The sequence below is a fragment of the Cannabis sativa genome, chromosome X (genome assembly GCF_029168945.1).
Source record: "Cannabis sativa cultivar Pink pepper isolate KNU-18-1 chromosome X, ASM2916894v1, whole genome shotgun sequence".
Classification (NCBI taxonomy): domain Eukaryota; kingdom Viridiplantae; phylum Streptophyta; class Magnoliopsida; order Rosales; family Cannabaceae; genus Cannabis; species Cannabis sativa.
The window spans coordinates 34,395,212-34,409,442 of record NC_083610.1 but is presented as its reverse complement, the minus strand read 5'-3'; the positions used below and the strand labels follow the sequence as shown (position 1 = coordinate 34,409,442).

The 14,231-nt window shown below is 32.2% G+C and overlaps 3 protein-coding genes across 6 annotated transcripts; 2 read left to right on the top strand and 1 right to left on the bottom strand.

The window, feature by feature from the left end:
- Positions 1-223: 223 nt before the first annotated feature.
- On the top strand, positions 224-3,681 carry LOC133032381 (uncharacterized). 3 transcript variants are annotated; one of them, XM_061106308.1, is made up of 10 exons: positions 224-447; positions 534-923; positions 1,007-1,117; positions 1,208-1,320; positions 1,398-1,929; positions 2,193-2,500; positions 2,581-2,769; positions 2,871-2,972; positions 3,052-3,226; positions 3,326-3,681. In XM_061106308.1, the coding sequence occupies exons 2-10, from the start codon at positions 900-902 to the stop codon at positions 3,422-3,424; spliced, it is 1,653 nt and encodes a 550-aa protein (XP_060962291.1). In that variant the 5' UTR covers positions 224-447; positions 534-899; the 3' UTR covers positions 3,425-3,681. The 3 variants fall into 3 exon arrangements, with proteins under 3 accessions (XP_060962291.1, XP_060962290.1, XP_060962292.1); XM_061106307.1 differs by having other exon boundaries at positions 224-923; XM_061106309.1 differs by lacking the exon at positions 3,326-3,681 and having other exon boundaries at positions 225-923; positions 3,069-3,211.
- A 1,985-nt stretch (positions 3,682-5,666) lies between these two features.
- LOC115702522 (very-long-chain aldehyde decarbonylase CER1-like) lies at positions 5,667-9,865 on the top strand. 2 transcript variants are annotated; one of them, XM_061105316.1, is made up of 10 exons: positions 5,667-6,109; positions 6,294-6,520; positions 6,627-6,859; positions 6,949-7,168; positions 7,969-8,365; positions 8,474-8,581; positions 8,680-8,880; positions 9,079-9,192; positions 9,266-9,439; positions 9,545-9,865. In XM_061105316.1, exons 1-10 carry the CDS (start codon positions 6,050-6,052, stop codon positions 9,725-9,727), a joined length of 1,917 nt encoding a protein of 638 aa, XP_060961299.1. In that variant the 5' UTR covers positions 5,667-6,049; the 3' UTR covers positions 9,728-9,865. The 2 variants fall into 2 exon arrangements, with proteins under 2 accessions (XP_060961299.1, XP_060961300.1); XM_061105317.1 differs by having other exon boundaries at positions 5,668-6,109; positions 7,969-8,347.
- A 2,979-nt stretch (positions 9,866-12,844) lies between these two features.
- Positions 12,845-13,543, bottom strand: LOC133032128 (uncharacterized). The gene has a single exon (XM_061105975.1). It carries the CDS (start codon positions 13,541-13,543, stop codon positions 12,845-12,847), a length of 699 nt encoding a protein of 232 aa, XP_060961958.1.
- Between the last annotated feature and the right edge of the window lie 688 nt (positions 13,544-14,231).

Sequence of the window (14,231 nt, the reverse complement as noted above, 5' to 3'; positions counted from 1 at the left end):
GTTATATTTGTTCTGTTTGTTACTTTAGGCACTTTTAAAAATTTTGGGAACGTCCAATTACAGCCGTTATGCTGCCAAAATTTCGGTAGAATTTGGATCAAATTTCGGTAGAATTTAGTGTTATTAGTAGCATGATATTCAATTTTGTTTGTTAATGGTGTAGATATGGCCAACTCGAGTTCTGGATCTGATTCAGACCCAGAATCAGAGTGTCCAACCACAATACCTACACGAGGGCCGACGCAAATGAATGAAATATCCAAACTAATGGATCAGGGCAAAAGAGTGGCCCTCGAAGTTAATGATAAAGGTCAATACTGTGGAAAAAGCTATGCGAAGCTCGTATCCACTCTAGGAGTCAGATGTCGGCAGACAATAGGGTTGGCTTATAAAAACTGGAAAGAAGTCAACCCGACTCTGAAAAATAAAGTTTGGAAAGACATTCAGGTAAGCTATTATTTGTTAGAATTTTGATTTGTTTTTCTATTACTCCAAATGTTGACTCTAACCGTGTTTGTTTTCCTTCAAAATAGACGGGGTTCATTGTGCCGGACACCTTCAAACATGATTGTCTCATCCTAGCTGGGAAGTTAATGAAAGACTTCAAGAATAGGATGACAAAAGACATCATAATGCCCGCGTTGAAAGAGAATGATCTGGGACGACTGGCACAAGTCCCTGGAAAGCACCCCGAGATCGACGCTGCTGATTGGTGCAAATTTGTTGAAAGTCGACTAACTCTTGAATTTCTGGTACGCTTATTATATTAACACTAAGATAAACTCTTAAATACAATTACATGTATCTAATGTATTTTTTTGGCATTGTAGGAATTGAGTAAGGTGCAACGTGAACGTTCCTCAAAAATTCAATCCAGACATCGAAGTGGTCGGAGTGGAATGGTGAACGTACGGGAAGTTGTGGTAAGTAATACTTAAAATTTAATGTGCTATAATGTGCTATACAATTTAATTGGTACTCATTTCATTGTTATAACGTTATGTAGAAAAAGGACCTCGAAGTTGCAGATCCCCCCCGCCACCGTGTTTGGATTAAATCTCGCACCAAGAGTAGAAAACTTGTCACTGATTACGACAAGGAAATTGCAGAGAAGATAGTAAGTATATATTAATCCTTAATTGAGTTCTGCTCATGAGTTAGTGTATATAATTCATATACTAATTGCTTGAATATATGCGTGCATTAGGCTCAATTAGAAGAGAAGCTTAGTCAGGGACAAATTCAGGTCCAGGGCCAAAACGATATCCTGACGCAGGCGCTCGGGACACCAGAGCATCCTGGACGTGTCAGGGCTGCTGGGTATGCTATTACTTCAAATGTTATTTATTTAGTTACACAAATAAAATCGTTGCTAATTTGCTTTTTATGATTTGTAGGTTCCTGACCAGGGCATCTCAACTGTTCGGCAGGAAGAAAAGGGAAGTGTCTGATGTTGTGGCTCGGCAAGCGAAGGAGATTGAAAAATTAAAAGCCGAAGTCCAATCCCTTAAGCAGCAGAGGAACGCTGCCGAACAAGAGGAAGAAGGAGAGGTGGCTGGTGAGGCGTATGTTCCACAACCATACGCTCCTCAGGATGAGGTACAACCACAAATTTATGCTGAGGAGTTTATTTCCCTCAACGACCAAGGTATCCTATACAATTTTGATGACCATGCGGCCCTTAATCAGCAAGTACATCTCTGCTCTGACAACATCGACAATATTGTGGCCCGAGGGTATTTGTACGAGCATGTGGGTACGATCAAAGTTCACTGCCAGGATTACGATGATTCACATGCCCGGATCATGGTTTCGGAAATCCTGCAAGAGGACGCTGAAATCCCAGTCCCAATTGAAGAGTGCAGATATGTTAGGGACGTATGCCAGATGTTCCTTCCTTGGCCTAAACACTTAATTTTAACAACCGAGGTAACTTCTCAACTCAAATTAATTATTAATGATTAGTGGAGTTTGAATATCTTAAATATTCATCCGTAGTGAAGTAGGTTCTGCGAATATATGTGCTGCGGTGGGATGGATGAAAAAACTATTTGTTATATATGTGTTATTTGTCATTATACAGCTATGTTCAAAATTTTTGGGGTCATTCAATTACAACCGTTATGCTGCCGAAATTTCGGTAGAATTTGGATTTAATTTGATATATATATATTATGTTCTGTTTTGTTTAGGGTCCACTCGCTCAACCGCCCTCAAGACGTGATGCGTCAAAGGGGAAAGCTCCGATGCTTTCTCCACAAGGCCGTGGTGCACGGGAAGATGACTTGTTCACGGAAGAGAAGATGGCGTTGATCCCTAATTCGCTAAAATGGATGATTCATGAATTCCTAAGGCTCAAAGATAAACGTGATATAATCACAATTCCTGTCCCCCGAGGATTCATTGCACCGCGTACCCAGATCACGTTATCTGGAGAGGATTTGCAGCAGGTTGCTACGTGTGACTACATCGGCAACCAGGGAATGCTGTTTGGAATGATGTATACTCTTCTTTAATCTAATTAACCTTATATCAAATTATAGTTAAATTATTATAAGACACTAACACTTTTTTTGGCAGGCACATATGGGAGAGCATCAACGGTCTGAGAAAAATTTTCAAGTTTTACGACCCAGAGCTTCTCACAGTGCATGGGATCAACGATGAAGAACAGAGTCAGTCTTTTGACGATGCGGCAAGACGATTGGCTAATTGGTTATCATTAATGAACAACAACCACCAAATGTTCTTTATTCCTTGGAATATCGGGTAAACTTTATTAAATTCTTTAGTGCTAATTGTTCATTTCTATATTATGTCTTCAAATTATTTTTATACTATCTTACTTATATTCCAATATAATTTTCTAGGATGCATTGGACGCTAGTGGTGGTTGCGCCAAGGAAAATTATCCATTTAAACCCTGTAAAAGGCTGCCCAATTCCCGAAGTAATAGAACAAATGATCGGAAGGTAATAATTTAATGACTTCTTATGTAACGACTTTAAATTAACTAACGAATTGAAATGCTAATATAATTTTCCCAAACAGGGCATTCATGTATATAGGGAACGCACATGAGTATCTTGGCCAGTGGCAAGGAATTAACCAAGCAAACTGTCCAAGACAACCTAAAAGCCAAGAATGCGGATTTTATGTTTTGAAATATATCACTGACATCGTCGCACGTGCCAACCCCAGCCGTTACATACAAGATCAAAAAGCTGTAAGTTTTAATTATTGATTATAGTATATAAATTCTATAATAATAAATATATAATATACATATACATAAACTAATATAAATTTTTAATTTTTTTAACAGTTTGGGGGTAAGAAGCAATACGATCCAAAAACAGAATTGTTACCACTACAGCGAAAGTGGATCGAACAATTGATGGCGGTGATTCACGGTGACGATTGAGGTTGAAAGGTCGAAGAATTTTTCTTCATTATGTAATTTTTATAGATTAACTTGTAGTTAGATTTATTAACTTTAATATTTTTAACTAATTTTACATTAGTGTTTGTGTAATATTTAATTATTTTTATGAAATTAAATTATGTATTTTACCCAAATTTAAATAATATTTGATTCACATTTTAAAAAATAAATATGTAATTTATATTAAATAAAATAATATATAAAATTATTAAATATATAAATAAAATGAAATTAAAATTATATAATTAAATAAAAAAAAAATTTGAAAAAACTGAAAATTGCTTGCTTTTGGCGTCGGTTGGTAAATCCCCTATGGCGTCGGTTATTAGCTCATAATCGACGCCATAGGTACCCCTATGGCGTCGGTTATAAGCTAATAACCGACGCCATAGGGGTACATATGGCGTCGGTTCATATAAACCCTTTAGCGTCGCCCTGATCAGCGTCGGTAGCGAATTTCGCGAAAACCGACGCTGAAAGGGCTTATAAACCGCCTCTAAAGGGGGTTTTTGTAGTAGTGTATACACACATTATATACACATATTCAATAAAAAATACAAATACATATATATACTATATATTGAGGTTTAAATTTTTACCTAATAAACGCAATCCGACGAGCAATTCCGTAAAAAATCCGGGCACTATACACATACAACACAACAATATTACTAATAAAATGAAAAAACCCAAAAAATAATTTACAAAAACCAAAAATAAAACAATGTACATTATAAAAATGAATAGAAACTATATTTATACCTTAAAGGAGGTTGAGATTCAAGGATTTCTCAAGAAGAAATGGTGGCTGAATTTTAAACCCAAACTTTTCTATTTGGGTTCGGATGACACTCAAAGAGGATAAAAAATAAAAACTTTTTAGGTGTATGTGATTAAGTATCGAAAAGGGAAGATTTAAAAAAAAATGGGCTCAAATGGTTGAGAAATGGGGGAGAAAAGGGTGGGAAGGCGAGAGGGTTTCGAGCTCTCTGGTTTGGCTGGGCTGCTGTTTGGTTCGAGTGAGGAAGATGAGGAAATGATCAGATGCATAGGGTTTTCTTATATAACCCTATGGCATCGGTTCCGACGACATAGGGTACACGTGTCAGCAAACCGTGTACCCTATGTCGTCGATTCCTATAAAGGAACCGACGCCAGGGCTTAGCATATAAAAAAATTATTTCCCAACCGCCTCTAAATGGTAAAATGTAATTTTATACCTACAATTTTTATCAAAAAACTGCCTCTAAATGTCAATTTCGAACAAAGCGTGTATTTTCACACCATTTAGCTTCCCTTTTTATAAATGGGAGTGAAAAAACAGCCTCTAAAGGCCAACATTGTAGTAGTGTTACCATCGCGACATGGGGGTGAACACTACTATAAATCTCTAGTGTCAATTTAAATTATTGCAGTTTTATTAGTCAAATTAATTCACCATGGACTTTTTTATTTTTACGATCTTCTTAGATTATTTGACGAAAAATAACATCAACAAGGGTATATATAATAACCTATTCTATGAAATTTTAATGTCAGATAAAAGTTTTAAAATAAACATATATTTTTCCCTTCAAATATTTACTTCAAATCAAAGAATATTATTTGAGAATATATGTAAATATTATTTAAATATAGTAAAACTTCTATTTAAGAATACTTTTATGGACTAAATAATTGTATTCTAATTGATAAGCTATGACTAAAGAAAAAAAATCAAAAGAGTAATATTTAATGTAACAACAATAATAAAAAAAAATTATTATATTATAATAGATCAAAAAGAGTTATTGTATTATAATAAAATTATTTTCAGTAAATACAATGTATGTGGAAATTTTTTTGATTCTACATAAATAAATACATAATACCATGATATATATATATTTAATTAAGTTGTAATTATTTTTATATGATAGTTAATTACAGTTTAAAAATTATTTTTATTTATAATTATGGAAAATTAGAATTTAAAATTTTATATATATATAATAAATTAGAAATATTTTTGATTAAATAAAAGTTTTAGTGTATATATGGAGGCATGTGCTTCACAACTAGTTTATATAGAAAGATAAATTAATTGTTCACAACATTTTCATGAAGTGAAATAGGTTGATCATCAGTACTAAAAACAGTTTTAATATACATATTTTTTTAGTAAATTTGTACACTTAATAAAGTGGACAGATATTTTCAGGCTAAAAATAAGGTGAGTGTTAAGTAGGTGACCTCTATCATGCAAGATGTACCCACTTATAAACAAGAATACTAATCCGATAACTCTCCTTCAGGTTTGTTGGGTTTGTTTCCTTAATTTATGTTTTTTTTTATTAGTTATTATATGTGAGAAGAATGTTATATATATTAATACATATTTATTGAGTTTGAGAGAGATACGAATATTCCCATACATATACATATTTATAGGTGGCTTATATATATATGACTAAAATAAAATGACATGTGTTTATAACACACTTTTTTAATATATATTTATATATACGCGCATGCAATCATATGCATGTGTACATTTCTGTGAAACAAATAATAATATAAGATTGCTAGCTAATAGAACGAGCTATATACTCTACCAAGTTGAAAATGGCTTCTAAGCCTGGAATCCTCACTGATTGGCCATGGAAGCCTCTTGGAAAGTTTAAGGTACGTACGTGCTTTCCCCAAAGAGAAATGCTAAGTTGTTAATATATATCTCTATATATATATATATATTCAGTTGTTAATTAATTTTTTTTCGATATTATTCAATAAATATCATTTTTTTTATTAAAAAATGTTTAATTTAACTGAAATTTATAAATAATAAAAACATGAAATTTTTTCCTAGTATTTAATTGTAGCACCATGGGCGATTAGTAGCACGTACATGTATTTAACAAAGGATGATCCAATGGAGAGAGACTTCTCAACCTTTACCATTTTCCCAATTTTGTTGTCAAGATATGTTCACAATCAGATTTGGATCTCTCTTTCTCGTTACCGATCAGCCAAAGGAAACAACCGAATCGTTGACAAGAGCCTTGACTTTGACCAAGTTGATAGAGAAAGAAATTGGTACCTACATATATATATAAATATATATAGCTACATTACTAATATATAAATACATATATTTTCTCTGTTTTTTTTTATAATAATTACATATATTTATAATTATTAGGGATGACCAAATATTGTTCACTGCAATACTGAGTTATTTGGGGACCCGTATAATTCCAAATGGTAGAAATGTAGCTATATGGAAGACAGATGGGATAATTATAACAATTCTGCTTCATGTTTTTGTTGTGGAATTCTTATACTATTGGCTTCACAGAGCTTTACACCACCATTACCTCTATTCTCGTTATCACTCTCATCACCATTCCTCCATTGTCACCGAGCCCATTACTTGTAAGCACTATATTAATTAGTTTGTATGAAATTATTATAATAAGTTAATAATATTATTATATTGATGAGTATATTATTAATTACTGCAGCTGTGGCTCATCCATTTGCAGAGCACATGGCATATTTCCTTCTGTTTGCAATCCCATTATTGATAACAGCATTTACAGAAACTGTCTCCGTAGCTTTATTAATAGGTTACATAACTTATATCGATTTCATGAACAACTTAGGGCACTGCAACTTCGAGTTCATTCCCAAGTGGTTCTTCTCTCTGTTCCCCCTTCTCAAGTATCTTATGTATACTCCCTCGTACGTACACCTTCTCTCTCTCTCTCTCTCTCTCTCTCTCTCTCTCTCTCTCTCTCTCTCTCTCTCTCTCTCTCTCTCTCTCTTTATTATTGATATTTTGGCACTTTAACATATCTAACATTATTCAACTAATTATGGTACCTATGAGTGTTATGGCACCATATATTGGTGCTACTTTTTTAGAAATATAAGTTACCTGCCTACAAAATATATATTACACCTACTTTTATATGTTTAGGTCCCACTCGTACTACTTAAAATTAAATTTGACAAAATCATCATTATTCATGGATGGATATAAGTGTGTGCATTTAAATTTAAATAAATATATGAGAGCATAACTTTAAGTAAATATATATGTAGTTTGACAAGCTATGAGTTGTGAAATATTAAATATAATTTTAATCGATTGATCCTGTCATTAATTATAAGCTACGGTAGCGTAAAGATTTTTTTTTAGGAGAATTGCTAAAGAGTAGTATAAGTGCTTAGTACCTTAATCGTTGTCTTACTGTTTATTGGTGTAATTATGTATAAAATCTACTTAACAAAACCAATAAGTGTGAATTCGTGATTAGTTCAACTCACAAATATTTCAAAATGAAACTTTAAGGGACGCATTACAATTAATTTTGCAGGATTGAAACTTTTATATAATTACAATTTTTTTTATTGATTTTGAATACTTTTCCCCCTAAAAACAATCATTTGGTAGTTGTTGGTTATAAACATAAACATTTTAAAAATTATGTGCCAAATATCTTGTTATGTAGTGAAATTAATTTTTATATATTGTATAGGTTTCATTCGTTGCACCACACTCAGTTCCGAACCAATTATTGCTTGTTCATGCCAATGTATGATTACATCTATGGAACCGTAGACGAATCTTCAGAAAACTTATATGAGATGTCACTGAAAAGAAAGGAGGAATTACCAAATGTGGTGTATTTAACACATATGACCACACCCGAGTCCATATACCATATGGAGATAGGGTTTCCTGCATTGGCCTCTATGCCTCACTCTTCATCGAAATGGTACCTTTGGTTGATGTGGCCTCTCACTGCCTTGTCAACCCTAATGGCTGGGCTCTATGCTCGTCCTTTCCTGGTTGAGAGCCACCGTTTCCATAAACTCACATTGCAAACTTGGGCTATACCCAAGTACAAGATACAAGTATGCAAGAATTGCATAGTATACTACAGTCTATAACTTATATTAATATTGAGCAAATATCACATTATATATGCTACTGTCTATAACTTATATTGAATCAGCACATGTTTTCTTTTTTTGTTTCAGTATTTTCTACAATGGCAAAAATCATCCGTTAACAATTTGATTGAGAAAGCCATACTTGACGCTGAGGAAAAGGGTGTAAAAGTATTGAGTCTAGGTCTCTTGAATCAGGCATGTATATATATATAAATATATATATATATATGTTACCCTCTAACTTATCACTTTTCATTAATTAAATTAATAAAATGTCATGTACGTGGATGCAGAAAGAAGATTTGAATGCATATGGTGAGATTTACGTGAAAAGATACCCTGAGTTGAAGGTGAAAGTTGTAGATGGCAGTAGCCTAGCAGTGGGGGTTATACTAAACTCCATACCAAAAGGAACAACTCAAGTCTTGCTTACTGGAAATCTTACCAAGGTTGCTTATGCTGTTGCTTTGGCTCTCTCCCACAAGGGTATTCAGGTAATAAAATTTTATTTTTCTTTAAAAGAATATATATTTTTTATGTTGACATAAATTCATTATGATGAGCATACACTAAAATCGATTTGAAAACAAGTGTGATAAAAAAAAAAAGTAAAAATAGTAATAATGTGAAAATAACATAAAAATAAGTATTTATATAAGAGAATTAGAAACCCTTTTTTCTTTGTGCTGTAGGTAGCTTCTTCTAAGGAGGAGGAGTACAAGAAACTGAAGAAATCATCAATCAATATGTCCAATAATTCTACCACTAATGAATGTTTGGTGTTCTCCCAAAGTTATTCTGAAAAGGTATAATGATATATCTAATAGTATGATCAATAATAATAATAGTCATAATAACATGATTTACGTAATAATGCAGATTTGGTTAGTGGGAGATGGATTGAGTAAAGAAGAACAAGTAAAAGCTCGAAAGGGAACAATCTTCATTCCTTTCTCTCAATTCCCACCTAAACCATTTCGCAAAGACTGCTTTTACCATTACACACCAGCAATGCACACTCCTTCAACTCTCCAGAATCTTCATTCATGTGAGGTAATAATAATAATAATAATAATAATCTATTAAATAATTAAGTATATATGATCATGCATGCAAGATATATAGTACTTTAATTATATATATATATGTTATGGACAGAATTGGTTGCCAAGAAGAGTGATGAGTGCATGGCGTATAGCGGGAATAGTACATGGGTTAGAAGGTTGGAATGAGCATGAGTGTGGCTTCCATACCATTAATGATATTCACAAAGTTTGGGAAGCCACTCTTCGTCATGGATTTCACCCACTGCCAATTACATCTTCTCATCAAAAATTTTAACTTATAAATTGTATTCTATATATTATATATAATATTAGTCAAGAAGAAAGACTGAATTATCATAAATTTTTACATAAAACTTATAAATATGACACTTTTGAAGGTCTGTAATAATAATATCTTCACACTGGGGAACAATTCATGTTTGTGAGCCTTAATGTGGGTTCATCTTTCTAGCAACTTTTAGCAAGTAGTAACCATATATAACTAATCATTTTGTTTTATTTCATTTGTTTAATATCATGTAATTAAAATATAAAATTCAACCAGAGTTTCACATTGATAATATATGAGAACACATTATTATCATATATATATAAGATAGTAATGTATTACTTATTATTGATGTTACTAAACAAATTAAATTATAAATATTAAATCATTAAATTTTTATAAACATTTATATTATAATAGCAAAAATATTACATAAATAAATTGAGCAGACCCTATAAACATTTATACAGCTCAGCAATAAAAATTTACAAAAATACATCTTGCTCTAACATTCAGTTGCACAAACAACTTTTTTCCACAACGACACCTTCCGACAACCAAACCAGCACGCCCACCGAAAAGAAACCAAGCCAGATGGAGAACTACCATTAATTCTGATGAATTCACCTGAGAAGAAGACCAAAATCAATCCAAACACATGTTTCATATTGATGAAAAAAAGTACAGAAAAACTTGTTTGAAACAAAATTCATCCCTGAATTCTGGTTTAATTTGTAGAAATCTAATACACTTAATATCAATTTTCAGATTCATAAAATGTAGATATCTAGCAATTAGATCTGGAGCTCCAAATCAATCCAAATCAGGCATAATCCAAAAAAGAAAAGGAATGCATCAATACTATAGCTAAAACTTTATCCCATTGCAATTTTGTTATTTTTCAGATTTCGAATGGTGAATTTGTTCATATCAAATCACAAATAGAATAGTGAATTCACATTTAGATGGAGTCACGTACATGCAAATACTGTTTTAGTTTTTTATGTTTCAAAAAAGTTGCAACACAGTTGCATAACTGTTTTAATAACACTCTGAAACTTGACATGTCATAACCAAGCAATTAGATAGTAAGAGAACATTAATTTTGAATTATTTAATTTTTTTTGTGAACTTTTACAGGCAGAAAATGTTACTTTAATACATTGTTATTACATTTAATAAATTATTGGTTTTAAAAAAGTTACATAATAGTTGTTTTGTTGTTGAATTCAAAATCCAATATCTTATCAGAAATGTAAAGTATTAGCAACACCATATTTGAAACATTAATTAGAAGTTCAAAAAAAATTTCTTAGTACGTTGACAAGCATGTTGGTTATTCAATATTTGACAAACCGTTGAATGATAGATGTATAGTAGGTGTTACACATAACACATTAATTTAAAAGATTAAAGTGAATTCTCCAACTACTTTCATAGATATAATAATTAGACATGTTGAATAAACATTGTCTCACAGTTGAATCAAATATTTTATGTATCAGTATAAATGAGAAACTCGCACAATTCAGAGGAAGAAGAAGAACAGTAGACAACTCAAATTTTCTAAGTAAAAAAAATCTCTTTTTTCTTCATTTATTTTTTCTAAAACAACATAAACTTTACTGGATTTTTGTTGTTTTTACTAATTATATTTTTTTTTCTTTTTTTGGGTTATAATTAGCTCTGGTTTTGTGAGTGGTTTGTATCGTTTGATGGCTCTTATGGTTTATTTTGTTATTTTTTTATTATTGTTTTAATGTTATTTTACTGTTTTTTCTTTTATTTTTTTATCTCATTTTTTAAATATTGTTGTATTGTTCTATTTTAAATAGCAATAGGGAAATAATGAAATTTGTATGTAAGTTATTTCTTCAGTATCATATACTTCAATATATATTCAGTTTTCTTTTGTTGTTCCACTGTTGTTTTTTAAATGTTCTCCTTGTTTTCATTTTTGATGTCTCCTCCTGTATGTTCTCTTGTTGTGCCCCAGCTTCCCACATTTACTGCATTTGTTATGTTGTTTTTTTTCCCAGCCAGCTTCCATCCTCTTTTTTTTTTTGGTCTTCTAGATTTCACCACTTTCATGGAAGGTAAGCCTATTACTGTCCATGATTCTTTCATTCTGGTTACCTCATATAAATATTTAGTAGTTGGTTTGACATGTGTAACTTAAAACCAACATTTGTTAAACATACGAAACAATAGTGGAACAACCCAAAAACAATATTAGAAAAACCATGACAACCCTAATATTAATAGTTTTAATGTTTCCGCTTCATCTCACCGGATTTAATGATTATTTTTCAGTTGTTCTGGTGTTATTGTTGTGGTTCTGTCTGTGGGTGTAGAAGATGGAGACCTCGTTTTTTATTTTCGGTGTTTACAGTATAAAAGAAAAGAAAAAGTCCCAAGGCAGTATAAAAATTATTTTTGTCATGTGTCAGTATTTTTGTAAAAATTGGGTCAAAATACAGTATTTTTGTAAATTTTCCTTAAAAAAACTTCCACTCCCTATAGTTCATTAATTTTCACCAAATATCTTTTACGATTTATTTGGTAACTCATAATTATCTCAATATTTTTATTTATCATTTATTTAAAAATTTAATTATAATTCTTATTTTAATCAGCTTGAAGAATATTTTTTAATATTTTTTCATATATATTTTACACTTCTGACATTTCTCACTTGCTATAAATAATTATTTTAAATACTAATTTTAAAAATTATGTAAACGTAATCATGGGTACATATATAAGTCTAATTAATATTTTTTATCGTTATATATAATATATAAATATATTTATATAATTTTTGTGGCGAGGAGATGTTTACACATGCAAAATTTCTTTTTTCTTGAATAACATATGCAAAATATCTTGAACATGTACAAATATGAATATAAATAGTACAATGTATCTCCTATGGTTGTGGTCATATATATAACTCATAAGCATATATACATATTTTTTCACCTAAGTTTAAATCTCTATCTCCCAAATCAATATCAGTGGGTACGTACGTAGTTGTGGTGGTGGCCCATGGACGTGTGAGGCTTTTTTGTTTTTGAATGAAAGAGATGCTTTATTAATAATTGAGATCAACCATTACAATGTTCAACTCAGAAGGTGAATTTCTAGCATGTGCGATCGATCTGAAAAATAACAAGAGCTACGCGCAAGGAAATATGCGGCCTTATTAGCAGAACGCTTAGTAAAAGACAAATTAACATTAGACAACTGAGATATAAGATGTTGACAGTCGTGGACCAACATCCCGAATGTAGATGGAAGAAACGTGTTGTTGTGGATAGCTTGAACTGCCATAAGACAGTCGGTTTCAAGTACGACATAACTCCATCCTTTGGTTTTTATCCCACTGAGGGCATCCTTAATTCCGATTAGTTCAACAATCTCAGGGGAAGCGCTACTGGTTTTGCTTGAAGTAACAGCTTCAATAATAGCTCCAGAGCTGTCACGGGCAATAAAACCAAATTCAAAAGAGTTGTAAGCTTCAAAAATCGCTCCATCAACATTTATCTTCACCATATTTGCAACTAGTTTAGTCCAATGCTCTTCCTCTTTACCTATCTCAAAAGGAGATATAAGAGGATCAAATCTATTTTGTTGAGCACTTTGCCATTGATAAAGATTAGATCTTGCTGACAGAACCACATCCAAAGCTACTGTGTTTTTCTGATTCCAAAGTAGCTTATTTCGAGCATTCCATATTGCCCAAACCACCATTAAAGCTTCTTCAACTTGCACTGCATTATTGATCTTCATGGCATGTTGAAACCACTCATAGAATGGCATTTGAGAGGTGGACTAAAATTGACAGATGACCTATGGCAATAGGACCTGGCAAAGGAACAATCCACCAAAATGTGCTGAATTTATTCGGCTGTAATATTGCAGAAAGTACAATTTTGAGTAATAGGCACATGCTTAGAATTGAGTTGGACTTTGGTGGCCAAAGTTCCAGTTAAAGCTCTCCATCCAAAATGCAATACTTTCAGCTGGACATTAATCTTCCAAAAAGCTGTCCAAAAATCAGAGTCCAAACCAGTAGCAACATCGTGATTTTGAAGCCATCTGTATGCACTTTTAACCGTGTAAATCCAAGTTTTTTCTTTACTCCAAGTCCAGCAATCCTGCTGAATAGTTTTAGGTAGAGGAATGCTGAGGATTAAGTTGTGATCTCTAGCATCAAACATGTCTTCTAATATCTCTTCATCCCATTGATGTCTATCGATGCAAATTAAGGAAGAGACCTTCTGATTCACAAGGCTAGGATGAGCATTATGAACATAAGGGTCTGCAATATCAGGAAGCCACGAATCTTCCAAAATAGAGGTTTCAATTCCTCTTGCAATACTTTTTCTCACACCAGCAAGCATAAGTTGCTTAGTTTCAAAGATGCTTCTCCCCACAGAGCTGGGATTATTTCCTAGAGAAGATGTCAAGAAAGAACCAGTAGCAAAATACCTTGCCTTGAAAACTT

Bases quoted from the DNA above. Each gene is read 5' to 3' on its own strand.
- LOC133032128 (XM_061105975.1), bottom strand. From the start codon at position 13,543: ATGCCATTCTATGAGTGGTTTCAACATGCCATGAAGATCAATAATGCA.
- LOC115702522 (XM_061105316.1), top strand. From the start codon at position 6,050: ATGGCTTCTAAGCCTGGAATCCTCACTGATTGGCCATGGAAGCCTCTT. The intron at 8,582-8,679 runs GCATGTATATAT...ACGTGGATGCAG, and splicing joins GTCTAGGTCTCTTGAATCAG to AAAGAAGATTTGAATGCATA. The intron at 9,440-9,544 runs GTAATAATAATA...TGTTATGGACAG, and splicing joins AGAATCTTCATTCATGTGAG to AATTGGTTGCCAAGAAGAGT.
- LOC133032381 (XM_061106308.1), top strand. From the start codon at position 900: ATGGTGAACGTACGGGAAGTTGTG. The intron at 2,501-2,580 runs GTATACTCTTCT...TTTTTTTGGCAG, and splicing joins GGAATGCTGTTTGGAATGAT to GCACATATGGGAGAGCATCA. The intron at 2,973-3,051 runs GTAATAATTTAA...TTTCCCAAACAG, and splicing joins ATAGAACAAATGATCGGAAG to GGCATTCATGTATATAGGGA.